The sequence below is a fragment of the Oenanthe melanoleuca genome, chromosome 5 (genome assembly GCF_029582105.1).
Source record: "Oenanthe melanoleuca isolate GR-GAL-2019-014 chromosome 5, OMel1.0, whole genome shotgun sequence".
In the NCBI taxonomy this organism is placed as follows: Eukaryota; Metazoa; Chordata; class Aves; order Passeriformes; family Muscicapidae; genus Oenanthe; species Oenanthe melanoleuca.
The window spans coordinates 14,591,865-14,617,230 of NC_079339.1; the positions used below are offsets into that span (position 1 = coordinate 14,591,865).

General features: G+C 41.5%; 1 protein-coding gene across 4 annotated transcripts in view; it reads left to right on the top strand.

Annotated features, from left to right (window-relative positions):
- Window positions 1–23,268, top strand: part of LOC130254313 (receptor-type tyrosine-protein phosphatase eta-like) — a 72,115-nt gene extending 48,847 nt beyond the window's left edge. Inside the window, exons 6-24 of one of the 4 annotated variants that reach the window (XM_056493710.1) lie at window positions 1,940–2,215; window positions 2,803–3,081; window positions 4,163–4,438; window positions 5,652–5,927; window positions 6,786–7,052; window positions 8,671–8,949; window positions 9,200–9,334; window positions 11,744–11,954; window positions 12,116–12,231; window positions 12,770–12,857; window positions 14,195–14,236; window positions 15,211–15,298; window positions 16,381–16,471; window positions 17,277–17,350; window positions 17,493–17,627; window positions 18,022–18,141; window positions 18,491–18,651; window positions 19,118–19,253; window positions 19,953–23,268. In XM_056493710.1, coding sequence (XP_056349685.1) covers window positions 1,940–2,215; window positions 2,803–3,081; window positions 4,163–4,438; window positions 5,652–5,927; window positions 6,786–7,052; window positions 8,671–8,949; window positions 9,200–9,334; window positions 11,744–11,954; window positions 12,116–12,231; window positions 12,770–12,857; window positions 14,195–14,236; window positions 15,211–15,298; window positions 16,381–16,471; window positions 17,277–17,350; window positions 17,493–17,627; window positions 18,022–18,141; window positions 18,491–18,651; window positions 19,118–19,253; window positions 19,953–20,111 — 3,209 coding nt within the window. In that variant the 3' untranslated portion in view covers window positions 20,112–23,268. The remainder of the gene's footprint in view (window positions 1–1,939; window positions 2,216–2,802; window positions 3,082–4,162; window positions 4,439–5,651; window positions 5,928–6,785; window positions 7,053–8,670; window positions 8,950–9,199; window positions 9,335–11,743; window positions 11,955–12,115; window positions 12,232–12,769; window positions 12,858–14,194; window positions 14,237–15,210; window positions 15,299–16,380; window positions 16,472–17,276; window positions 17,351–17,492; window positions 17,628–18,021; window positions 18,142–18,490; window positions 18,652–19,117; window positions 19,254–19,952) is intronic. The other 3 variants (XM_056493711.1, XM_056493712.1, XM_056493713.1) reach the window with 3 other exon arrangements.
- Window positions 23,269–25,366: the final 2,098 nt, after the last annotated feature.

A 25,366-nucleotide genomic window follows, 5' to 3' on the forward strand; every position in this document is an offset into this window, starting at 1 on the left:
TGTGGTGATCATTAAATGACAGTTTCAAATTTACAGTGTAATGAATAAAAAGAGACACAGCAGTGTTGCTACTCTAGACACCAGGAGAGTGAAGTTTAAGCTATTCAGGGCACTACTTAGCAGCCTATCCTGGCTGCTTTTGAGGGCTTAGGAATCTACTAGTGCTGTTCAGTTTTTAAGAACAGTCTTTTAGAAGCACAGGAACAGACAATTTCACTATGTCAAAAGTCAAGCAATTGGAGCAGAAAACCAGCTTTGATGAACAGGGAATTCCTTGTGGAGCTCAAGGGGATGAAGAAATTGTATGAGCTCTGGAAGTGAGGTCAGGTTTCTCAGGAGGGTTACAGAGCTGTGGTTTGTCCGTGCAGGGAAAAGACACCAAGGGCCAGAGCTCAATTTCAGTTGAAACTGGCCAGTGCTGTTTCAGATAACAAGAAAGGCTCATTGAAGTACATTAATAGCAAGAGGAGGTCTAAAGAAAGCATTGGACTGATCCTTGTTGAAGATGGTCACTTCATCACTTCATTCAGTAGGGATGAGGAAAAAGCAGAGGTGTTCAGTGTGTATTCTCCCTCAGTTTTTGGTGATACTGACAGACCTTGTTCTGCCTGATCCCCATGAGTGCTGGGACAGTGACTTTCCCCTTGTGGACACTGAAAGTGTGAGGGACCAGCTGTGTCAGCTGGATGTTCAAAGTCCATGGGGCCTGTTGGGATTCATCCCTGGGTACAGAAGGACCTCACTGGTGTTCCAGCAGGACCCCTCTCCATCAGCTAGCAAAGGCCTGGGAGCCTGGGGAGGTCTCTGCCAGCCACTGTTATTCCTGTTTACCAGGAGGGTGGAGGAAAGACCCAGGAACCTGCAGGTCTGTTAGACCAACCTCAATTCCTGGAAAAATTATGGAGAAGATTGTACTGAGTCCTGTTGAAAAGTGTTTAAAGAACAATGCAGTCATTGGGTGCCATGGACATGGCTCACAAAGGGAAAGTCCCGTGTAATTAATTTGATCCTTCTGTGGTAAGGCCACCCACTTGGTGGCGAAGGGAAGATGGTGAATGTGGTTTTTTCTGCATTTTAGTGAGATTTTTGGTACTGTCCTTCACAGTATCCTTCTGGACAGGTTGTCCAGCTGTGGGATGAGGGGATTCATGATGTGCTGGGTGTAGGGCAGGGCTCCCAGGGTTCCCGTGAATGGGGTTGTGTCTGGCTGGTGAGCAGTCACCAGTGCTGCCCTCAGGGCTCAGTCCTAGGGCTGCTTGACATTTATCAAAGGTATGGGTGCAGGAGTTGTATACATACTGGATGCAGTTCTGGGCCCCACAATTAAAGAAGGATGTGAAGGTCCTTGAATACCTGTAGAGGAGAGCAAGAAAGGTGGTAAAAGGGTGCAAGACCTGTCCTGTAAGGAGCAGATGAGGGCTTTGAGCTTATCTAGATTGGAGAAAAGGAGGCTGAGGGGTGCTCTCATTGTTCTCCTCAGCTTCCTCAGGAGAGGAAATGCAGAGGAAGGGATTGATCTCTGTTCTCTGGTGTCCAGATATGATGAGTGAGAATTGTTCAAAGCTGCCTCAGGGGAGGTTTGGGCTTGACATTAGGAAGCATTTCTTTACTGACAGGGGGTTCAAACACTGGAATAGGCTTCCTGGAAAGGTGGTCAGTGCCCCAAGCCCTTCTGTGTTTGTGACATCTGGACAATACTCAGTAATATGCTTTAACTTTTGGTGAGGCATGAGGTGGTCAGGTAGTTGGATGAGGGTAGTTGCAATGGCCTGTGCTTAAGTTTTGGGGTGTCAAAGGGACGTGAATGCCCCTCCGAATGACTTGTCTTCAGTTCTCTTTTAGCTGCTCAGTGAGGCATAGGTGTGGCTGTGTTTCTTGTTTGCATGTCTGTGAGCAGCTGTTCTTGCAGGCTGACAGGTGGTTGTCCTGCCTTCCACAGAGCCAAGCCCAGTTGATAATCTCAGAGCAGAATCTGTTAATGTGACTTCTGTCAAGTTAAAATGGGATGTGAATGACAGTGCTTCTGAGTCCTACACCTACAGGATAGAGGTTGTAAGTGGTACAGATGGTACACTTGTGAAGAACCTGGAAACCAATAAAAGTGAAGAAAGAATTACTGGCTTAATCCCTGGGACACTGTACAACTTCACAGTATTTGCTGTAGCAGCTGATAATGAGACTGAAGGAGAAAGAGTGACTATAGAGCAGTATACAAGTAAGTTACAATTTTTTACAATCCTGTTGCTAGTGGTCTGTGCTTTGCTGTGCAGTACAGGGCTCTGCCCACCTGCCTGAGCTTGTAATTTAATAGGAGCCTTACCTGGGCCAGATGCTAAGAATGAGTGGTTTGTGTAGAAAAGAAACAAAACTTAGATTTATCTATTTACTTATTAGACACCAAACTCCCTTTAACCACCTACCATGAAACAAAAGATCCTCCACAAATAGAACTAAACTGAAAACCAACCAATCAACCAGACTGAGATTGCCTTTATTGCCAACCATACCCATCCCTTTCCTGTCCACCTGTCTGGATTCCCTGGGAGCTCTGCTTCAGTGGTACCCAAAGCCTCTATTTTGGAGTGTCAAAGGGAGATGAAGGCCACTCAGAATGGCTTGTCTTCAGCTCTGTCTTAGCTGCCCACTGGTGCAAGAGCCCCCAGGAATGCCTGGTGATGCTGTGGGGGTGCTCCTGCACTCTGGACCACAAGGGAAGTGAAGGCCTGGTGTGGCTGTTTTTGTTTGCATGTCTGTGAGCAGCTGTTCTTGCAGGTTAATGAGTTGTTGCTTTGCCTTTCACAGGGCCCAATGCAGTTGATAATCTCACAGCAGAATCCATTAATGTGACTTCTGTCAAGTTAAAATGGGATGTGAATGACAGTGCTTCTGAGTCCTACACCTACAGGATAGAGGTCATAAATGGTACAGATGGTACACTTGTGAAGAACCTGGAAACCAATAAAACTGAAGAAGAAATTACTGGCCTAATCCCTGGGACACTGTACAAGTTCACAGTATTTGCTGTAGCAGGTGATGTGAATGGGACAGAAGGAGATGGAGTGACCATAAAGCAGTATACAAGTAAGGAAATGGTGCCTAGAATTGCAAGTAACCATGCTGTTTGTACCAAATTCCTCTGCTTTCTTTCTTTGGATTTCTACCTTTTTCCTATTTCTTGTTGTGATGTTGCTTTTTTTGCTCCAGCTGTGCGTGTGCTTGCATGCAATGGTCTTTGCAAAAGGACTGAAATTGTCTCTGTGCTTGTTTGTGCCACCTGTAAATCAGTTATTTCATCTGCATGTCTGCTCAAGACTATAGAAATCCAGCTGCTACCACAGCATGACTTTTCCTAGATACTTGAGGTCTGAACAGACTCCTCACCACCTCTGGGAGTGGGTTGTCACAGCTCATACCAAAAGATGTGGCTTTGCAGCGATGTGGTGCCACTGTCACAGAGTCATTCTCTTCCTAAAGATTGTTTTGAGCTCTTTGCAGAGTCTGGGGCCTGAGGTTCATGTGGCCTGTGACTGACTCACTTCCTAGGGTTGCACTATCAAGTGTGGTGCCAGTCTTGTCTTTGTTCCAGGGCACCTTTTTTCCCAGACCAGATAGATGGGATAGGAGCAGACACTATTTTTTTGTCTAGCTCAGAAATGCAAAGAGAATAGGCGGTGTATCTGCTAAGCAATTTAGAGGAGCTGCTACTGTGTTGAAAAGCTTGTCTATTCTGCCTGCGATGAGTTTTATCTGTCTGGGATTGGTGCTGAGTCAGGTTTGCAGACACAGCCAGCTGTTGGACCTGCTCAAGCAGCCCATTTCTTTTTCCTGATATTGAGGAGAGTTTAGGCTGAAGGTCTCAAATTGAGACTTGTGGGCATGATTTTGACTTAACAGACCAAGATCAGCTTGGACTGTTTTTTTCCCTGATTTCCATCTGTTTCTCTGTCTGGAAAATCACTGTTGAAAAAAGTAATTGTTGCACATGAAATTAAATAGAGTATCACCCAAAGTCCCTATGACCTTTCCAGAGATGCCTGTGTAAGTGCCTGAAACAGGGAAGTGATGCTTGGCTCCAAGTGATTCTCATTGTGTGTGGAATAGGGAAATGTGGCTGTGCTTCTTTGTTTCTGTTTTTGACAGGTTGTTGCTTTGCCTTTCACAGGGCCCAGCCAGGTTCTTGATCTCACAGCGGAATCCATTAATGTGACTTCTGTCACCTTAAAATGGGAGGTGAATGACAGTGCTTCTGCCACCTACATGTACAGGATAGAGTTTTTAAATGGTATAGATGATCCACTTGTGAAGAATCAGACATCCATTGAAACCAAAGCAGAAATTATTGACTTAATCCCTGGGACACCATACAACTTCACAGTGTTTGCTGTAGCAGCTGATAATGAGACAGAAGGAGAAGGAGAGACCATAGAGCTGTATACAAGTAAGTCAGTTGTTTGCTTCCCTATTCCTGGTGCTCTGTGCTTTTCTGTGTAGTGTGAGACTGTGCTTACCGGCCCAAGAGACTGTTGCAGGCAGAGGTGATGATTCCATCCTGGAGCTGGAAATGGCCACTCTCCAAGCATCAGATGTTAGTGTAGAAGCAGAATTGCCCTGGTAGAAAGCTGTTGGTAAAGCTTGCTCCAAGACTGTCAACAAAGAGAAGGGACTTTTCTCTGAGCACTAATCTCTTGCAAATATGGCAAAGGGGAATTTGCATTTGTTTCCTAGAGTATGGGGGCCTGAGATTCTCATTGTAAGAGGGTTCCACAGAAAGCATATTGTGCTGGGTGGACTTGTGTGATTTGGGGGCCTATAGCTGCCATCGTGGTGCAGCCAGGAGAGAGATTCAGGCAGTGCTAGGTCAGGGGAACTCCTTTGGCCATCCAGCACCTTGCCATGCTGAGTATTAAAAGTCTTGACGTATAGGGTTGAAGGGACCATTTTGGAGCTGGCTTGCAAGGTGGTAGCCCAGCCTGATCATTCCAAAGACTGCATTTGAAGGCAAATTGATGGCTGTTCTTGTCATCTGTGCTTTCCTAAATTGTGCCTGCTTGTATGATCCTAGCTGATCAGTCGGTGCCTGAAAGTCTCCTCTGTTCTGTCTGTCTGCAATGGCTAATTGCCCTCTTTTCAAGATGGAGAAAGAATAGGGAGCTGGAGACAGTGTCTCCAGAAGGTCTAGAGCTGGTTTTGCTCCTATGCAAGGGAAGTGCAGGGTATGAGGACTGGAGAAGAGTGTCTGAATCATCACCTCTAATCCTCTTCTAGTGATATTTCATCTTCCTTATATTTTGCTGTACATAGTTTTACCACCAGTGTCTTTCCCCTTACCTGTTCTCTCCTTCCTGTCTAGCTTTTTGGCTTGCCAGGTAAAACCCTGCAAGTGGTAACACCAGCATGGCCTTTGCCTCACTCTTGCCTTTGCCTGTGAAAGAAAAATGAGTCATGCTTGAGATGGCTTTTTCTCAATTTCCTCTTAGCCAGCTATTAATGCAAAAGCCCCCAGGAATGCCTGGTGATGCTGTGGGGATGCTCCTGCACTCTGGGCCATGAGAGGTGTGAGGGAAGCAAAGGCCTGGTGCGGCTGTGTTTGTTTGCATGTCTGTGAGCAACTGTTCTTGCAGGTTAATGAGTTGTTGCTTTGCCTTTCATAGGGCCCAGCCCAGTTGATAATCTCACAGCAGACTCCATTGGTGTGACTTCTGTCACCTTAAAATGGGAGATGAATGACATTGCTTCTGCCACCTACACATACAGGATAGAGTTTTTAAATGGTACAGATGATCCACTTGTGAAGAACCTGACATTCAGTGACACCAAAGCAGAAATTACCGAGTTAATCCCTGGGACACTGTACAAGTTCACAGTGTTTGCTGTAGCAGCTGATAATGAGACAGAAGGAGAAGGCGTGTCCATAGAGCTGTACACAAGTAAGTCACAATTTCTTGCATTGCTGTTGATGGTGATCTGTGTTTTGCTGTGCAGCACAAGGCTCTGCCCGTGGCCTGAAATTTAATAGTGTTGCAGGCAGAGGTGCTGTACTTTGCCTGCCTGCAGTCGAGATGTTTGTGTGAAAGAGATGTAGCATTGTTTGAAACATCGTGTTAAACATCTCAAAAACAGTGATTGTTGAAGTTGGTTACCCAGCCTGGGACACAATGAGCTCTTCCCAAGAATGTCCTCTCTGGTCTGGGATTTTTGTAAGTGCATCTGTTGCCTTCACTTCTTGGAGGATCAGGGCCTCACAACATTCTTTTAAAGGGCTCCCATATAGAGATACTGTGATTTGGGTTCCTGTGGTTGGAGCAGAATGAACTTTTAGATGATACTGGCTCAGGAGGGCATTCATGGCATGAATTAGGCAGGCTGCTCTTTTGCTACCTTTCATCACCTCAGTTCTTCTTTTAGTGGTATTTGGAGTTCCTTAACTTTTGCTGTACACAGATACACAGCAATCGCCTCTCTCCAGTGTCCCTGCAAAATCATATCTCTCTTGACTATGTCTCTGAATTCCTGAACAAAATCCTGGGAGCTCTAGCATTGTAGTGATGTGTTGTGCTTTAGAGTACCAAGCGAGATGGAACTCAAGGTTCCATTCCATCAATTCTGTTTTAGCTTCCCACTGGTGCAAGCTTCCAGGAGTGCCTGGTGATGCTGTTGGGGTGCTCCTGTAGTCTGGACCATGGATGGTGTGAGGGAAGTGAAGGCCTGGTGTGGCTGTTTCTTGTTTGCAACTCTGTGAGCAGCTGTTCTTGCAGGTTAATGACTTGTTGCTTTGCCTTTCACAGGGCCCAGCCAGGTTCTTGATCTCACAGCAGAATCCATTAATGTGACTTCTGTCACCTTAAAATGGGAGGTGAATGACATTGCTTCTGCCACCTACACATACAGGATAGAGTTTGTTAATGATACATTTGTGAAGAGCCTGACACTCAGTGACACCAAAGCAGAAATTACCGAGTTAATCTCTGGGACACTGTACAACTTCACAGTATTTGCTGTAGCAGCTGATAATGAGACAAAAGGAGAAGGCGTGTCCACAGAGGTGTATACAAGTAAGTCACAGTTTCTGGCATCCTTGTTCCTGTTGGTCTGTGCTTTGCTGTGCAGGACAGGGCTCTGCCCACCTGCCCAGGGTTTGAAATACTATATTATGTTAGGCAGAAGTGCTGCACACAGCGTAGCTGGAGTCAGCAATAGTACTGTGTGGAAGGTGCTTCTGAGCTGGGGGTTTTGTTGCCCTCTATTTCCTCTGGGTGAGGCACTCAGGTTCTTATTTGGAAGGCCTCCTACAGTGTGTGCATGATGCCTGGGGAACTCCTCCCTTTGGAGGGCCCATGGATGCACCTGGGCTTGGGCAGCACTGGATAGTGTGGCTGTCAGTCCTGCTGCTTTGCTCAACCCATCAGCCAACAGGAGAAGACTGAGTTACTGCTGCATTCCTCATGTTAGGCATTGCATTTTCCTCCTTGTTGTGCTGCTTTGTCCTTTCCTTTGTTTTGTCCCATTTTGACTGAGGTGAAATGAATGTGGCCCAGAGCTCCCAAGTGGGTTTTCCAAAGGGGTTCTGGGATGGACTTGGAGAGTTACTGGTACTCTGAAGGTGCTGCTTGGCTACTCAAAATTCTGAGTCTGACTACAGCATGAAAGCGTGGTTATGCCTTTGCTTTTTTTCCTCTGTCACAAAATATTCCTGAGTATTTCTGGAGTCTTTGTGACTTTCGCAGAGCCCAGCTTTTTTTTTCCATATCGGGGTAGAGTATGCTGGTCTCTGACATTTCCCATGGAGCACTGATGATACCTCATCTAACTATTCCTACAGGATAGATATCAAAATTATGACTTCTCTAGAAATCAGGCATCCCTTGTCACCAGGTGTCACAGGTGATGTTCTGGAGTTTGCCTGTAATCTTGTATAATTTTACTGTATTTGTAGGAATAACTGATGGTGTTACTGAAAAAAATAAATGTTTATAAAATGCAGTAGAAATAAGTCCCAGTCACTCACATCTATTTTTACTAAATCTATTTATTCTGGTACACAATTGTGCTTCTCCTTGGTTTCTTAAAAGAATACCCCTAACAACAAAATAATTTAATAGATGAGTCTATTACTCCTGTATTTGAAAGTACCAAATACTTCCTTACTGAGAGAGGAAATAAATTTGGTGTGTGTTGTAATTGTAGATTTATAAGTATTTTGGCCCTGAAGGCCAAGTTTCACAAGATGTTTAGTTTAGAGGAACCTTTCTTCTCAGTGCTCAGTGTAATACTGTATCTGGTCATAAGGTTGCAGTTTTTACATCTTGTTCTAGAAGACTCTTGCCCAAACTGAGTTGTTATAGTTGCTGCTTTTAAGGATGGCTACTGCTGTGCTCTTGATGGACAGAGATTAAATTAATTCTCTTATTTGTTGGCCACTAAGAGCTTTACAGAATTAAAGGTTAAGAGCACAGAATAGGTCTGTGTACTGTGTTAAATAGTGGTCTTCCTCGTGGGGTAGCAAGTCCTTGTGTAGGCAGTAGGTGCCATGTAGGCATCTTTTAAAAGGGGAAGGGAATACTGAAGTTTTCCAAGCATTTATGCAAATACCATACAAATAAACAGCTTTTTCTATTAAGGGCAAGGCTTGATTTATTACTTCTCCTTTTTTGTTCTTTTTTCTTTTGGCAGTACCTGTCTCAGTGGATGCATTTCAGTGTGAACCAGTAGCCAAGGAGCCTTTCTTAATGCTGAAGTGGAAGTGTCCTTCTGGTAACAACTCTGGCTTCAGAATTAAAATATCTAATATTTCAGAGAGTTCAGCTCCACGTTGCACGGTAGAAGGCTCTGAGCAAACCTTCGAAACAGCACCTTTAGATTTTTTCAGCACCTATGATGTTACTATCATAACTCTTTCAAATGGCAATGAAAGCTCTCCAGTGACCAAGTCATGTCACACCAGCATTACTGGTAAGCATTAAGATCTAAGAATGAAAGGTACTTGTAGAACAAAAACATCAACATCATGATTGCAGGAGACCAGACTTGTTATGCACTACATCATCAACCTGCTGATTATGAATAAAACACTACATTAATTCACAGTCTAATGTGAAGCACAATAAATACGCACTATGTGAATAGTATTGGTATCACAGCCTTTTCTTGTTGGAAAACTTTTATCAGTGGTTAATGTACTAAAAAATATTTTTGTTGATAGACCCACCTCCTCCAACCGAAGTTCCTTCAGTCAAGGCCATCAGCCACAGCTCGTTGTCTGTTGAATTCTCTGATTTTGATTCACTGAATGGTCCATTAGAAGCCTACGCAGTAATGATTACAACAGAAGATCAAAGTAAGATGTTTATAATATTACCATGTAGCTGAAACAATTTACCAGGCAGCATTATGTTTACACTCTAAACAGGTGTTAAACAGAAAGAAAAAGCAGACTCAGAATTTCCAATGACTTTTTGGAATTCGTGAAGCAAATACCTTGCTTGCTTGAGTCAGGTCATTCCTTGTTTTCAGAAGGTGCCTGTTTTCACTCAGTCTTTTCCTGCTGACTTGCCTTTGTGCATAAATCTCAAATGTATTATCCTTGTGCTGTTGTCACCTTTGAATTCCCAGTGATTCCCTTCCCCAAGATAGTGTAGTATCCTTTCTTTCCCCACAGAATAATTTTCCGAGCAGCTAGTGGAACAGCTTTGTAATATGGAATGTTTTTTCCCCTTTATTCTTCAGCTGAAAGATGCCTGCAGTAAAGTTTTAAAAGGAAAAGAGCTTTTTTCCTGATTTTACTCGAAACACTTTGAGAGATGGGATGTGGGTGGAAGGCTTAAATATCATTGGCAGCTTTAATAGAAGTTAAATGCCATGGAAAACTAAAGGGTAGCCTATCAGACTGGTCTATTTAAAGCATCAAAACTGAGAAATGTCTCTGATAGGTGAATGTCTAGTGATATATCATCAAATTAAGGAACTTAGTTTTGCAGCGTAGGTTCTGCTTGAACAACTGTTCATTTTTGCCAGTGCACTGGAGGAATAAAGTTTCTGAAGGAGGCAGTTTCTGCCAAGTGGGAGTTGACATTCATGCTTATCCTTTGTTACAACACTGGAAATTCACTTTTCAGGTTTTTGATTATAGCTTTTTCTTCAACAATTTTCCATTGCAATATGTATCCAAAAAATGCATGTTTGTGTGAGTGTGTATATGTATGTATATATATATATGTTGCATCACGTCAGTACAGAAAATTCCCATTTTTCACATGCCTACTCAGCTGCCCCAGAATTGCTAATTTGAATGCCAATCTCTTGCATGCAGCTCTGCTTGTAACTTGAGCCAGTCCTAATCTGTCACAAGACTTGGTGGATTCTTCTGTGTGGCTTGGATTGGAAGGTATTCAAGGAGGACTTGTAGGATGTGACTGAGAGGAATAAGGGAGTAAGGTTGCCCACATTTGTAAATTAGAGTGAGTGCTTTGATGGGAGCAGAAGACAGCCTTACAGCCAGGCATCTCTTCAGCTTTATTGTTGAAGTAGCACAAATATTCTTGAGATGTGTTTCTTTGTTCTACACCAATCATGGTTACCTTTAGGATAGACAGAGGGGACTTTATTCTGTCGTGTAAGAAATGGTGTCTAAGGTTGTTTGAAGTGTTGTAGGGTGGTATTCAAGGCATCTACGAGGAACTGCAGGTATAATCAGGGATGTACATCCTGTTGGAATGGAAACTAGGGACAAGACAGAGCATAATGTATCTCAGGTATATTGCACAGCAATTTCTAGGCAGCTGAGTTAATTGCGCCTCATCTGCTTTTAATGGAACCAAGTTAGTGCTTTAGAACAGTTTCTTTGCACCCTGTTGCTACAGAGTTGCAGTTGAGAAGAGCTTTGCTGCTTGTTAGCTTTGTAAAGGCTAAAAGTCAGTAGAGGGCAAACTTCTGCCCAATGAGTGATTTCTTCATTCTCCCTCAGCGCTGGGAAGATTTTTCAGTTGGTTTTCTCTTGAGTTGTTGGACAACTGTTGGGTTGATTACCTCTTAGGTTACATGTGCCTCAATTGTATAATTGCCTCAAGGTTCTAGGGTTCATCTGCTATAAGAACAGAGTGTCAATTGGTGCTGTTCTGCAAATACCGTCCTGTTGGTCACTGCTCACTGTGGTAGCCTGTTCTTAATCTTCTGAAGGGGAAACTGTTCTGACCATTATTTTGTCCAGTATTTGTCTTTGTCAAGGAAAGGCAGGAATTACCTCTTTCATCTCTTACAGTTTAGGTGTGAGCTTTCTTGTAGGACAGAAAAGGAACAAGGTCAGGACAGGTTTAGTGTCACCCTAAATGAGGCCTGATGCTGTTTGGGTAGCACAAATACGGATGGATTTTTTTTTTTTCTGCACCATTTGCATTTTCCTCTCTGCATACAAGAATTGATAGAACACATATGGATATAGCTGACTTGGCTGGTGAAGTCTGTCCATGAGGATGCCTGGTTCCAACGCTCATGTACCTTTATTCAGAAGCTCTTCTATAGACAGCAGAAGTAAAACCAATAGCAAGTTAAAACAAATAATACTGGGGAGAGGTGGTGGATAGATTGCACTAGTAGAAGAGGTTTCTGAGATGATCTGTCTCAGCCTTTCATTTTAGGCAGTACTTGTGGAATAATGACAATTGTGGTTAATGTGACCAACTCAGCTACTGTGCCAAATGATACAAAACCAGGAAATTAATTATATCCATGTTCATGTTTTTTCCTGAAGGTTCTGAGTCTTTGAAGTCTAAATTGAACAACACATACAAAGATTTTAAGAGGAAAAAGACAACTGCCTATGTTACATATATCATAAAAACAGAGCCAGCAGAATCACATTCTTCCCGTTCTCAGAATGGTAAAAACATCATTAATGTAGGCAAAGGAAACACAATGCATGGCTATGAAAATGGACCACTGATCCCTCTTCATTCATACAGGTATATATTTCAAACCACTCTATTGCTAAGTTTTCTGCTGTTGAAATCTGGGAGATAAACTAATGGAAAGATTACAGATCTTGCTAAAGGCTGTTAAAACCCTATAATGTACCTGGTTTTGTTTTTTTGTTTTTTTTTTTTTTTCTCTTCCTTTTCAACAGGGCATGTGTTGCAGGTTTCACTAATATAACCTTTGTGGCCAACATGATTGAGGGGCAAGATAGTTATGTATCATTTTCACCCTGTTCTGAACCAGTTCTACTACCCCAGGATCCAGGTATAGTTAATGTCAAATAACTATAGGGCTGGCAGCTTGGCACATACACAGCATGTGGAGATTCCTTAATTATGGCAAGTTTCATAATACCAAAACACCTGTTGGTTTCTCTGTATGACTTGTTCCTAGCTTTGCAAGGCACTGCTCTGTAGATTCATACTTTGCTAGGTCTGTGGGCCATCCCTTTTTTCCGTGTAAGATTCCACTGTGGGAGTAGCCAAAAGCCATGCTACTGGTGGCATGCTGAAGGGGATTGGAGGATTTTGTGAGATTTTGGTATAACAACTGCTGGCCTCACAGCTCTGTTAAACTAGAAGCAGGTGTATTGGAATACAGACACTGGTGCTTTGATCCCAATTTTCTATTAATTTAATAGTTTCTGGTTTTTATCCTTAATGAGGTTTCAATACTGGTACTGCCAAAGGACAACAGAGTGGAGCATTCTTGGTTAGCCATTTGCAAGGTTCTGCTGTAGCATATTTATTCAGTTAGAAGTTACTGAGGAGGCAAATGAGTAATACTTCTTCTCTTTTATCAGGTGTTGTTGCTGGAGTGGTTATTGGATGCCTCTTGGCTATCTTTGCTGTAGTCGCTATAGGGGGGTTCATATTCTGGAGAAGGAGAAGGTAATGTGTGTTTGTTGTATGGTTGTGTTGAGGAGCAACAGAGTTTCACTTTAGTATCTTTCTCCTGAAAGGACTCTGTCATGATACATGTCTGTCAAGACGCTTTAAATTTGTTACATTAGAATGTTGTTTGTATGTTACATATTAGAGTTGAAGTATCAAGCCACAAGATTAATTACTTCATTTAAGCCCATATTTACCAACTAATGAGTTGACAAGAGCTAAACAAAATAAAAATAGAACACAATTATAGAATCATAGAATGACTTGGGTTGCAAGGGACCTTCAAGATCATCCAGTTCGATTCCCCTTGCCATGGGCAGGGACACCTCCCACTATCCTGGGTTGCTCAGAGCTTCATCCAGCCTGGCCTTGGACACTGCCAGGGATGGGCCATCCACAGCTTCTCTGGGCAGCCTGTGCCAGTGCCTCACCATTCATGAACAGTGATGAAGTCATTCAGTCACAAGTGAGCAAACATCTCAAATTATTGTGCTAAAAGTAATTGGGTGTAATTGCACCTTAGATGGTTTGATTTTAAATTACCCACCAGTCATTCTTTTTAATTGCTTTATGGTTTGTTATATGAAATTTCTTTTCTGGAATTTCCAGGAGCTGATGAGTTTGAGCTGGTCTCTCAGTTGCTTATCTTGTGCAAATGATCTGGAATTAAGAGCCCACAAAGGCTTTTTCCTGCTTCTGACCATGTTTTACATCCTTTCTGTGAACTTAGCCGTAGGGCCCTTGGTCCAGTTTTCTTTGCTGCTTTGATTAACTGTTATTTTTACAGTTGTGTCTGATAGCTGTGTACAACGCATGGGAAGAGGTTCCTTTAAAGCTAGTAACATTTCTTTGCGTTCAGCTACCACTGAATGACTGACACATTGTTGTTGGACACTTCCTCCAGGGATTCTGGAGTTATAGCAGTTTTACTGAAGTTATCAGTGGTGCAGATCCCTCATGTGTACATATTCCACCAAAATATGTGCTTTGTGTCCAGGCTTTATACTCTGGTTCAACAGAAAGCAGCAGTCCCTTTGCACAACATCACCAAAAGAAAGATGAAGTTTTGGTTGTCTTGTTTTTGTTTCTTTGTTTTGTTGTTGTTGGCATGTTTTTCTGTTTTTTGGGGGTTTTTTTGGTTTTTGTTTTTTTTTTTTTTTTTTTTTTAATTCCAGGCATAAAAGTTTGCCTCGGGAGTTAGTGGATTTTTTTCATAGAAAAAGATGCTTTTTAAAGAAATTGTTCTCAACAGGCACAGGAAACAGATAAGAAATCTCATAAATTCTGTTGAATTCTACTGTGAACGTATTGTGTTGTTTTCTTTCACATTATAGGAAAGATAAAAGAAATGCTGACGTGTCTTTTTCTCCAATTAAGTAAGTTCATATCTTTTCTCATGGTATTTTCTGAGCTCAAGTGATATTTGCAAAAATTACAACTCGGATACTTGTTTTCTCAGGTACAAGTTTTAGAAAACTGGTGCAGTTTTATAGAGAATTTTTGAAGTATTAGTTCCTCGTGGAACTGAAAGATGCCAGCACACAGACTAAAAATAATCATGTTGATTGAGACTTCTAGAGCCACCACAGGGATTTGTGTTCACTTCATAAATCACTATTAGACACAAATGCTCCACATAGTTTTGAGAAACAGGACATTTGAATGAAACACAGGCTTCGTGCACACTGAGGGAACAATCCAAATTATTGATAAAATGCAAAAAGGCAAAATATGTTCTGTGACCTGAATTTTTCTTTTTCTTTTTTTTTTTTTTTAATGACTACTTTGTGCTGAGCCATTCATCTAGATAATGTTATGATTGTAAAAGCTGGTCATGGAGAGGGGGTAACCACAATTTATTGAAAATCACAGGCACTGCAACTAAATTGTGTTATTGGTTCTGGCACAAATTTTTGTGCTGGTGGAAAGCCGTGGCCAGAACATCCCATGAAATCCCACTTTTATAGACTTTGGTTGGGATAAAATACACCAGGGAGTGGGGTCAATCCAGTGGGAGTAAGCAGCTGACTGACACCTTGTGTGATGTTCCTCTTCTGAAGGATGCACTGTTCTCTCCTTGATTTAACAGAGCAGTTAAATGCTATGCTTGATACCCTGTCCCCTGTAAAGGCACCATTTTGTGGCTGCAACTAACAGTCATGCTTTCAGTCTTAGATTCACATAATGAAAAATACAACTGCATGTGTCTAATCAGCATTTTTTTCTTCCCCTCACCCTCTCCTGAAGAATCAAGAAGTAAGTAAAGCATACTTTCTAACACATTAACTGAATTAATTCATGGCTTATTTACCTAACACCAGTTGCTGACACATGGCTTTTCTCATTTTAGATCAAAAATGATTAAAGTGGAGAACTTTGAGTCATACTTTAAGAAGCAGCAAGCTGACTCCAACTGTGGTTTTGCTGAAGAGTATGAGGTATGTGCCCTCAGTGGAGAGAGCTTCATGACAAATATTTTTGGAAAGACAAATTATCTTTCCTATGGAGCATACACAAGGCTTACTGAAGGAGAAGAGAAGGGTCCTTTTTTATAGAGATGATTAAGTTTTGTGTAGGGCCTTCCCTTCCCTTATGCAGCTCTAAATTTAGTTGAAGTGCATGATAAATACTTCCTGCCCTGAATTATCTCTGACTGTGGGCTTGTAGCATGGCCTGCTTGGCAGAGCTGTAACCAGAGGAATCTTTGCCCTAGTCATATTCAGAGTTAGTCTAGGAGGCATTATATAATTTCTCTGCTCTTCAGTTTTCTCATCTTGGGTTGTTTTGGGGTTTCTATACATATCAAGACAGGTCTGTTGTAATCTTACTGACTTCTGTAGTGTGTGGGTGTGATTTGCAAACCACACCTGTGAATAGCTCAGTCACAGAAACAGCAATTATGATTTGCTTTCTGAACATAATAGTTTTTCTATGACATGTGTTAAAGCTCAATTGTGGTAAGGAACAAAGGACAGGAAGGAAGTGTCAGGGAGGATTCTGTGTTGTCATGTCTGCTGTTAAAGAATCTCATTCTGTTTCTCACCTCAAAGCTGTTAATTGACTTTGTTCTTCAAATTCTGTTTCTTTGTACTTCACAGGCTAGTGTTCCACCTTGCCTTCCTCTCAGATTTTGCTTCCTTCAGTTGGTTCATGATGTGTTTGCTCCTCTCTCCCTGTAATGTCTGCAAGCTTATGCAGTAGTTCCCTGCCTTGGGGACAGAAGGAGCTGGCATTGATATCAATGTCTGTTTCCACAAAACTGCTTCCAGGCTTTTAAAGTCCATCTGTGGGTTTTAAACATGCTGCTGTTCCTAAATTCTGTAATAATCCCTTCTCTATCAGATTTGCTACTGTCACCCTCCCACTCTGTAATAAGATGATTTTTATTGACATTTATCCCAGTTTAACATGCCTACTTTTATAGTACAGGACATGAGTGTTTGGACTGTTTTTGTTTGTCATGTTTCTGTATGATTGCTTAACCAGGACCAGGTGCTCATGAATCTTCCTTTTATTGTAGGAACTCAAGTCTGCTGGTGTTCAGCAGCCCAAATTTGCTGCTGAACTTCCTGAGAACAGGGGGAAAAATAGATACAACAATGTCTTACCATGTGAGTTTTTCTCTTTGGGTTTGCATCTTCTATTGGTTCAGCTTTTAAGTGAAAACTGTTGTTTTTGGCTAATCTGGCTTTAGTAGTACCCAGAGGTTTTAAATATCATTTTCCAAATGAATTAATTTGGGCTGCTGCTTTCCCAAAGTCACTGTATAAGCAAACCTGAAAGAGCCTTCCCTCAAGGATATTTATTAAGAAAGCTTCTTTAAAGGACTTTCCCTTAACTTTAATTTTCCATTCATGAGAAACATACAATCCAGGTTGAAAACACAAGAGGATAACAGTTGACAACAGATAAAAAATAAATAATAAATAAATGTTCAGAGCTATGAGAAATATTAAGACCCTGCTGGCCAGATTTGCAGATGAAGTAAGAATCTGAGTCCTGTCAAACTTCCTGTGGGCATTCCAATGTACCAGGGAGTTAGAAGTAATTGAAAAGTGAACAGTGGCAGGTACTTAAGGATGCTTTGGAGGACAAACATCTGCTGCCATTGCAGCAGAGGCAAATCACTTTTTTTATCCAGTAACTAAAACTGTAGTAAATTTTGTGTGGGGTTAAAATTATATAAATTAGCAGTACCAAACCATATTTGGAACCAAAATAATCTGTGTTTTTTGAGTGTTTATCCTGGCCACTCCTTTTTCTGAAGGCTACTGTTATTTATGATTCCTAAGCTTTTATTCTTAAAATGCACATTGAACATCTTTTATTTAGAAACCATGCATTAGATAAATAATATTTTGCTTAAAGGTTCCAGTTTGAAAATTCATAATTGTCTTTTCTTTTTTCTTTCTGCAGATGATATTTCTCGTGTTAAGCTTTCAAATCAAAGCTCTGGAACTGGTGATTATATTAATGCAAACTATATGCCTGTAAGTTGCTTCATTAGCTGAAATGAAATATAATGTGTATTTTTCTGATGTAGGCATGAGGGCTCATAATGATGTTTAAAATCAGCTTTATTTCTCACTGATGTGTGTATATATATGCACATTTATTTTGTTTTTTTCTTAGGGCTATAACTCAAAGAAGGCATTTATTGCTGCACAAGGTCCATTACCCAATACTATAGAAGACTTTTGGCGAATGATTTGGGAAAAGAATATCTACTCTATTGTTATGTTGACAAAATGTGTGGAACAAGCCCGGGTATGTTATTAGCAATACTGAATTTTCCCTTGAAGGCGGCTGCATCTCTTCTAATTTTCTAATTTTGTTGTTACCTTAGTGGTTTGGAGACTGCCCCCTGTCTTTTAACAACCATCCTCATAGTGATTAAAAAAGCAATTTTTAAAAAAAAATATTTTCCATATTTTTGTATCTGCTTACTGCCAGAATAGGTTCCCTCAATAGGGTTGTGGAATCACTGTCATTAAGGGTGGGTTCTTCTTTCTAAAGAATTATTTTGATAGATCTCTTGCCCTGGAATAGCCCTTGAGAAGGGTGACATGCTTTCTATCCTTGCTTCAGGTGGGGTGTTATTTAAAAGTGAGTTGTTTTATTGTAGTGTGTAGTGTGTCTAACACTCTAACTTTCTTGTTAGACAAAATGTGAGCAGTACTGGCCTGACAAACAATCCAAGAGCTATGGTGACATTATTGTGACAATGGTTTCAGAAGTTGCCCTTCCAGAATGGACCATAAGGGACTTCACTGTAGAAAAGGTGAGGACTGCCTTGATTGTTGGTTGTTAGTGTGTAAATAACCTTGTGCTTATGGAGATACCTGTAATATCTTCTGGACCGAACAATTAGCCCCATCAGCAAATACAATGTAGTAGATATGAGCTTGGAGTAAAGCAAAAGGAAATTATTTCAAAGTATTCTCTACTACAGCAGAAGAAAGAGGGAAACTGGAATATCACTGGTCAAATCACTGCACAGTTGTACCAGGCATCTTTGATGAAGCTGAGCTTGGCCCAGTGTACATGTTGAGAAACCTAACTGTCATTCCTCTAAAGCCAGTTTTCATTATCTTTTTTGTTAGTTTTTTTAATGTCTACTCTTCCTGCAGTCCAACACCCCCGAGAGCCACATGGTGCGCCAGTTCCATTTCACCTCCTGGCCGGATCATGGAGTGCCAGAGACAACAGACCTCCTCATCAACTTCAGGCACCTTGTTCATGAGTACAACAGCCAGAATCCAATAGACTCTCCTACTCTGGTGCACTGCAGGTAGGAAGAAGGTGTTTCTGTTAGACTTTTGTCTTGTGGTTTTCTGACAGTCAGTTCTGTATCAGTGGTATTAAAATCAAAGTAAGTCTCCCTGTGTGAGGATGTGGGCTATTTACTTTGCCAAACCAAAACCTTTGCCTGGTGCTTCAGAAACTAGCAGTGCTGTGTAGGTAGCAAAGGAAGGGATACAAGATATCCTAAGAACAAAGCATCTCTCCTAGCCGGGAAAACTGAGCTGGAAAAGACGTTCTTCCAAGGGCTTGTATATATATAACCCCTTGCATGTGCAAGGCTGAGAATCCCCTTTTGGGTGATGGTAAGAGCAACCCCTCTGTGCTGCCAAGATTTTATTACCCGTGCCACTGAAATGGCAGGAGGCATCATCCTGGCTTCCCTGGGTTTTTATCAGGCCAGCAGTGACAGGTGGGTGAGAGGGAGCACAAAGAGCCTGTCCGTGTCGTTGCAGCGCTGGCGTCGGGAGGACGGGGACGTTCATCGCCATCGACCGCCTGATCCAGCAGATGGAGATGGAGAGCAGCGTGGATGTGTACGGAGTGGTGTACGACCTCCGCATGCACCGGCCCCTCATGGTGCAGACCGAGGTGAGGCTCTCCCCATCCAGCAGCACGTCCCTCACTTGTGCATAATCATCCTCTGAATGGCAGGACAGTAAGATATTAAGGAGTTACAATTTCTCTTCTTTTAACTTCCCTCCTTCCTGCCTTGTCTCTTCCCCACGAGAGTAGTTGCAGACAAGGACCATAGTACATCCAAGCAATATCTTTACAGATTACTTTGTAGGACTGGCATTTGAAGCTGGAAGGAATCAAATCCTGAAGGAGACTTTTTTGCAGACTAGTTTTACCCATGTAGGTTTTATCATTTAGTTGTGAGCCAGAATTATCTGAAGTCAAGTGGTCTTGACTTCTTTTGTGTTCTGCAGGAATACAAGTATTCCTATGGAAGTTACCACTTTGATCTAGAAAGGTATATGGACTAAGCTGATTTGAAAAAGGCTGTAAAAACTCCATCATTAAAGTCTTTTAGGGTAGCATTAGGCATGACAGATCCTAGTTCTAAACAGCAAAACTGATCCTAGTTTTTTTTATTGGGCGGGGGGCTTGATCAGATTATATAATGAGGTCCTTTCCAGCTCTATTTTCTATAAACTATATGTATAAGCTTTAAAACATTTGCTGTGATAACACTCAGTGCAGTGCCTAAGCCTACATTCAAAAGCAAAATTCCTTCCAAAATGAGGTATTTTTTAGAAATGTATTTCCTTCTCTTTCTCCCATCAGGACCAGTACGTCTTCCTAAACCAGTGTGTCATGGATATCATTAAATCCCAGAGAGAGAGACAAACTGACCTTATCTACCAAAATGTGACAGCAATGGCAATCTATGAAAATGTCACACCTGGGCCAGCCTTTGGGAAGGCCAATGGCTACCATGCATAGAAGGAACCCAGTGCCTCCAGGAGGTGTCCAACTTGTGTTTTCTGGGATTATGTGCAGTGTCTCTTGTGGCTCCTCCAGTTCTGTCTGCATTCAAAGGTGTGATCTGCAAGAGGAAAAACACAATGCTGGCAGGAGCTGCAGACTGATGTTAAAAAAACCCAAACAAAACCCAAGCAAAACTTTTTAAAGTTAACAGAGGAATCTTGTTTTTTCTTGGGAATTTAACAGTACTGATAGGTGAAATAGCATTTGCAGTTTGAACAGTGGCCTAGAGTTTAAATATTAAAATAATAACACAAGCTTTTTATTACAATTTTATATGATTTCATTTACAGACACCAGGCTGGTGGGTTGGTTTAATATATTTAATTATAAGTTTCAGGAACATATTTTATCTACTGTATCTGGTTACTTAGTTAATAGATATGTGCCTCTGTGATCTATTTTTTTTTTTCTGTTCCTTTTTATTTAAAAAAAGGAGTACAAATGGCTCCTTCAAATGGACATTTATACTTGGAAATTGTGCCTTTTCTAGTTGCTACTCTAGGAAAAAAAACAGCAGAGATTCTATTTTTGTACTGAAACTCTTAATGAGAACACAGATTTTTAAATAAGGCTTATGTCAAACTTAACTGTAGTTGCACTGTTGGCAGGACTCTCCAGAAGATTGGAGGTGAGCTTTGTTTTTGCATTTCACCACAGATATCCCCTGCCTTAATGTTTCGGTGCCTCTGCCGGAGGAAAAGGAGTGTGGTCTGTCACTCCGAGCTTTAACTGTAGTTAAAAACAGAGCAAGTGAATCTGTGAATGTGTGTGGGTGGGGGGTGTGTGGGGGTGTGGATGAAGGACAGAATAGCTCCTCCCTGTTCCTTTTTTTATACAATTTATAATGATTTATTTAAAGGTGCAATATTGATTTACTGAATAATGCTCACTCTAATAGAGTTTTTCTCAGGTTGGTGTCTTTTTATCATTGTTGTTGTTTTTTCCTCAAGTATATAAATCTGTGAAAATGCTGAAACTAAGGTTCCAAATGTTCAAGCACTCCCAAACGGATCAACTGGCTTTACTGTTTCTACCAAAAGACATTGCACAAAATTCTGCTGTAAAGACAAATTTCTTGGTTGTTTTAGCCATTCAAAACTGAGACACATCTTACCTGCCTGCATCTCACTGATCCAGTGTAATTGTTTTGTAATTATTTGCAATATACTGCTGCTTTTGTTTTGGCTGGTCCTTTTAGAAACTGAAGGAAATCCCCCGTTTGCTGATTTCACAACTCAAGGATCAGATTGGATTTATTTTGCTGGTACATAACTGTTAGACTTAGGAAGGCATTACCAATGAAGGACTTAGGTAGCTTGGGTGTGGGGGAGGGTGTGTTTTTGATCTTTGGATCGTTGCACTGGTTGCATTGTAGATGAATATGAAGTTTATGAATAATGCTATAGAATAGCTATAAAGCAGGGAAAAAAATCTTATGAAGGTTTAATAACCAGAGTCCCTGGAATTCTGCTGCTTTTTTGTTGTTGTTGTTTTGGGGGTTTTTCTTTGTTGTAGTAGAGTTGTCAGGAAAAGCTACAGAAGCTAGGAGTATATGTGGCTTTACAGTGGAACCTGGCAACCTCACAGGGTTCCATGTCAGCTGAAGGAGAGCATAGGAATTCCTGGTGCACAACTGTAACTTAACAAATATCCTGAGGAATTTTTTACAGCCTGGTGTGAAACTGTGGTGTGCTGTGTGAGCAAAACTGGAGGACAAACCACAGTGCACTTTTGGTTGTTAGGTTTTGGTTTTGTGTTTGTTTTTGTTGTTTTTTTTTTTTTTTTTTTTTTTTTTTGTTGTGGTTGGCTTTGTTTTGTGTTTTTTTGTTTGTTTTGTTTTGGTTTTTTGTTTTTGTTTTTTTTTTTTGTTTGTTTGTTTTTGCAAGCAGCCACTTGTGGGTTCTTGAATATAATTTTATTTCTTTTTCTCTGGAAATACTTCAAAAAACCCTCATCATGAGGTTCATGATCCTGCCCAGCTCCATCCAAACTGGCAGCCCACAAAGTGGATCTCTCATTTGCATTCTTCCTAAGCTGCTGTCAGATGACAAAGATAAACCACTTGCACCAAACAGAACCATTCCAAAAGAACTGGGAGGGAGGAAAGTCTGCCCTTTACAGTCATGTTGTTTTCTTTAACTCTCTTACTCTTTTAATTACTGCACATCTGTGCAGAGCACAGAGCCAGTATTCGTTGTTCCAGGTCTCCCAAGAAGTTGCTGCCTTAGGGTGGCAAGTGCTCTTTTGCTTCAGAAGGCCCTTGTTTTGTATAGCATAGAGGAGAGGGAGATGAGTCTTCCATGCTGGATGATGTTATTTCTATTCTGTTCCAGCAGAACATCAGAAAATGAGCTAGGACAGTATGTGTTTCTGCCTAACCACTGCCCAGATCCTCTTACAGAAAACAAATGGATCTGTCCCATTATTTTGGTGTTGGAAGCAGGCATCAAATTCTCTTGTGTGCCATCATCTAATGAGTATCCGTTTTTAAAGAACTGTATGCAGGTGGGTTTCCAAAACTCATTGTTTTGGAAGCTGTGAGAAGAGACTGAAGGTTTGCATTAAATGACTTCTTGATTCTGTGTATGGATGGAAAAAGTTGGTAAGGCTTCAACTGTTGTAAAAATAAAGTTGGGCGTAGTGTCAGTGTGAATAAGTAGGACATTCCTTATAGGATGTCTCTGCAGGAAAAGGACTACAGGTCATGCTCCACTACCCTGTGGATGTGTCTTGGTCAAGATGACTTGAATTCCTGCAAAAGTTTGCTCCCTGCCCTCTGATGTTCTCTGTTATAATTGCTGAGATCTGTCTCTTTGGTCAGTGTTTTCTCTCACTGTTGCTTAGTTAAAGCTGTCCACTGAAAGCTCCACTGTGTGACAATTGCATCTTTTGCATTTCTGTTTTACTCTTTCTTCTCATTTGGGGCCTGCTTAAGAAGGGAAAAGTTGATGTGTTTCAAATAAGTGACTGTTGAATATCTTGAACTGATGTACAAATTTTATTGTTTTCATATTTGTTGTACAGGAAATTTCAGTACATGTCTGTAATATTTTTAATGGTTTGATTTGTTCTTAAAAATACAAAAATAACAATTAAAAAGCATCATCCTAGAGCACTTTTGGTCTTATTTTTTCTTTACTGGGTTTTGGAATAAAATTAATTTGCTAAAATACCCATTTCACTTAGAAGGGCTTTATAAATGGAAAGTGGGCTCCCATTCTCTGGGGTGGCACTTGAGTCAGTTGTGTGCTGCAGTCACTGGAGCTCCCTGGAATGGTGTTCACCTCTCATTCAGACTTCCTGGCAGGTCCTGGGTCTGAAGTTCAAGTGTCCTGGCAGTTGGTAGCTTCTCTAAATGAAGAGTGTGATACCAGGTAAAGAAACAGGACCATCATCCAAGCTCCATCAAAAATTTCCATTTGCTGAAATAGCCTTAGGGGCGGACCAGTTTCCAAGACTTGATTATTTCCAGAGAAACAAGAGTGAGGACTTCATCTCTTGAAGATGTGTTGTCTGGAGGTGGTGATAGAAAGGGATGTAGAAATATCTCCAGCTGGCTGCTGTATTACAGATCACCTGTCTGTAAATGCATAGAAAATGATCTCAGTTAAGTGCCTTTCTCCGAAAATTCTTAGTTGCCATTCCTGGCTGCCATCTGAATCACTCCTGAGGAGGATCACATGCCTGCAGGCTGATACTGGCACTCAGCAGCTCTCCAGTTCATCACAGGGTGCTCACACTAAACTAAAATCTTGTGATCCTCTGTGGCAACTGCTGTGTTTTCTGAAATGACTGCATGATGAGATGGGAAGAGCCAAGTGTGATTGTCTTGTCATTGTCCAGTGGGATCATGTGCCAGCCACGTGATGATGGTCTTATCCTGGTGATATTAGGACTTCAAGAAAACCAGCTGTTTTGGCTGCCATTTGGAGCTTTAGTCTGTTCATGTGGGTAGAGCTGAACCTGAATATCTGGAAATCACATTCTGTACGTGGTCTTGTCATGCATTAGTTTTACTGCCTTGGAGATTAAAGAAATGGAGGTCAGAGAAGAGAGGATGTCATGTTTCTGTCCTGTTCTTGACTTGATAAATGGGATGTATTGATGCTGCCTGTGTATGCCCTTCCTGGCTGGGTGTTACCAGGCAGCAGATATCAGAGTTGTCAGAGTTTGGAGATGAACATCTCTGAGTGTTTTTGTGGAAGAGGGTCAGAAATGGGGGCTTGGGAGGGAAGAACACCTGGAAACTTTGCACAGTGTGCTATTCTGAAGCAAAAATTAGAAAGTCAAGGTCCTTAACAGCTCCTGGGTGTCCTGGGTAAAAACTAATTTAAAAATGCAGATGCAATCACTGTGGTCAAGAGCTGGAATGAGGGGCAAGCAAAGATTATGTTTGCTTGCTTCTGAGGTGGGCAGGTAGTGTTTCCCACTTCCTTACTTACCAAAGAAGTTACTGTACTTCCTTTCTTCTTTTACTGTGGCACTGCTTCAGGGAGTCATGTAAGAGCTCGTGGTGTTGAAAAACCTCTGCCTGCAAACTGTTCCATTTTCATCACTTCACAGAAGTGCTTCTGATGTTGGTACCAAACAGTGCCTCTCTCCAGTCTTGTGTTTCATTCTGTGTTTGTTATCCTTGGACTCAGCAAACCCTTTTCCTGTGCCAGCCTCCTGCCTGCGAGGGAGGAGGAGGCAAATGAAGCAGAAAACTTGAGTTGGAAGCACCAGGAGGAGCTGCCTCCTGCCAGCGTTGTTGGCTGAAGGGAAGGACCTGTTAGTACATCTCATGTGGGGGGGAAGCTGGGAGCCCTTCTCAAGCTATTTCTTACCTCTGAAGGAAAAGATTATGAATCCAGGCCTGTTGTTCTAAGTCCCTGTAATTTAGCAGAACCCCATTTGTTCACTTCAGTTACTTTCCCTGGGTTTATTTCATTTTAAATTAATATACATAATTTCCTGAAAGCCAAAAGCAAATCTAGCAAATTATCTCCTTTCACTGAGAAAAGAGTTTAGTTTGATCCCAAGTGAGTTACTTGAATTCACATTTTATCTCCAACTTTCCAAGTAATCAGAAAAAGGCCAAATTTTTGGAGCACTGTTCCAAGTCTAGTGCTGATGTCTCATGAACATTCCTGGTATATCAATAATGCTGAAAAGATTTCTAGGGACACACAAGAGCTCACACAGTGTGTGAGGGACAGAGTGCTCTTCAC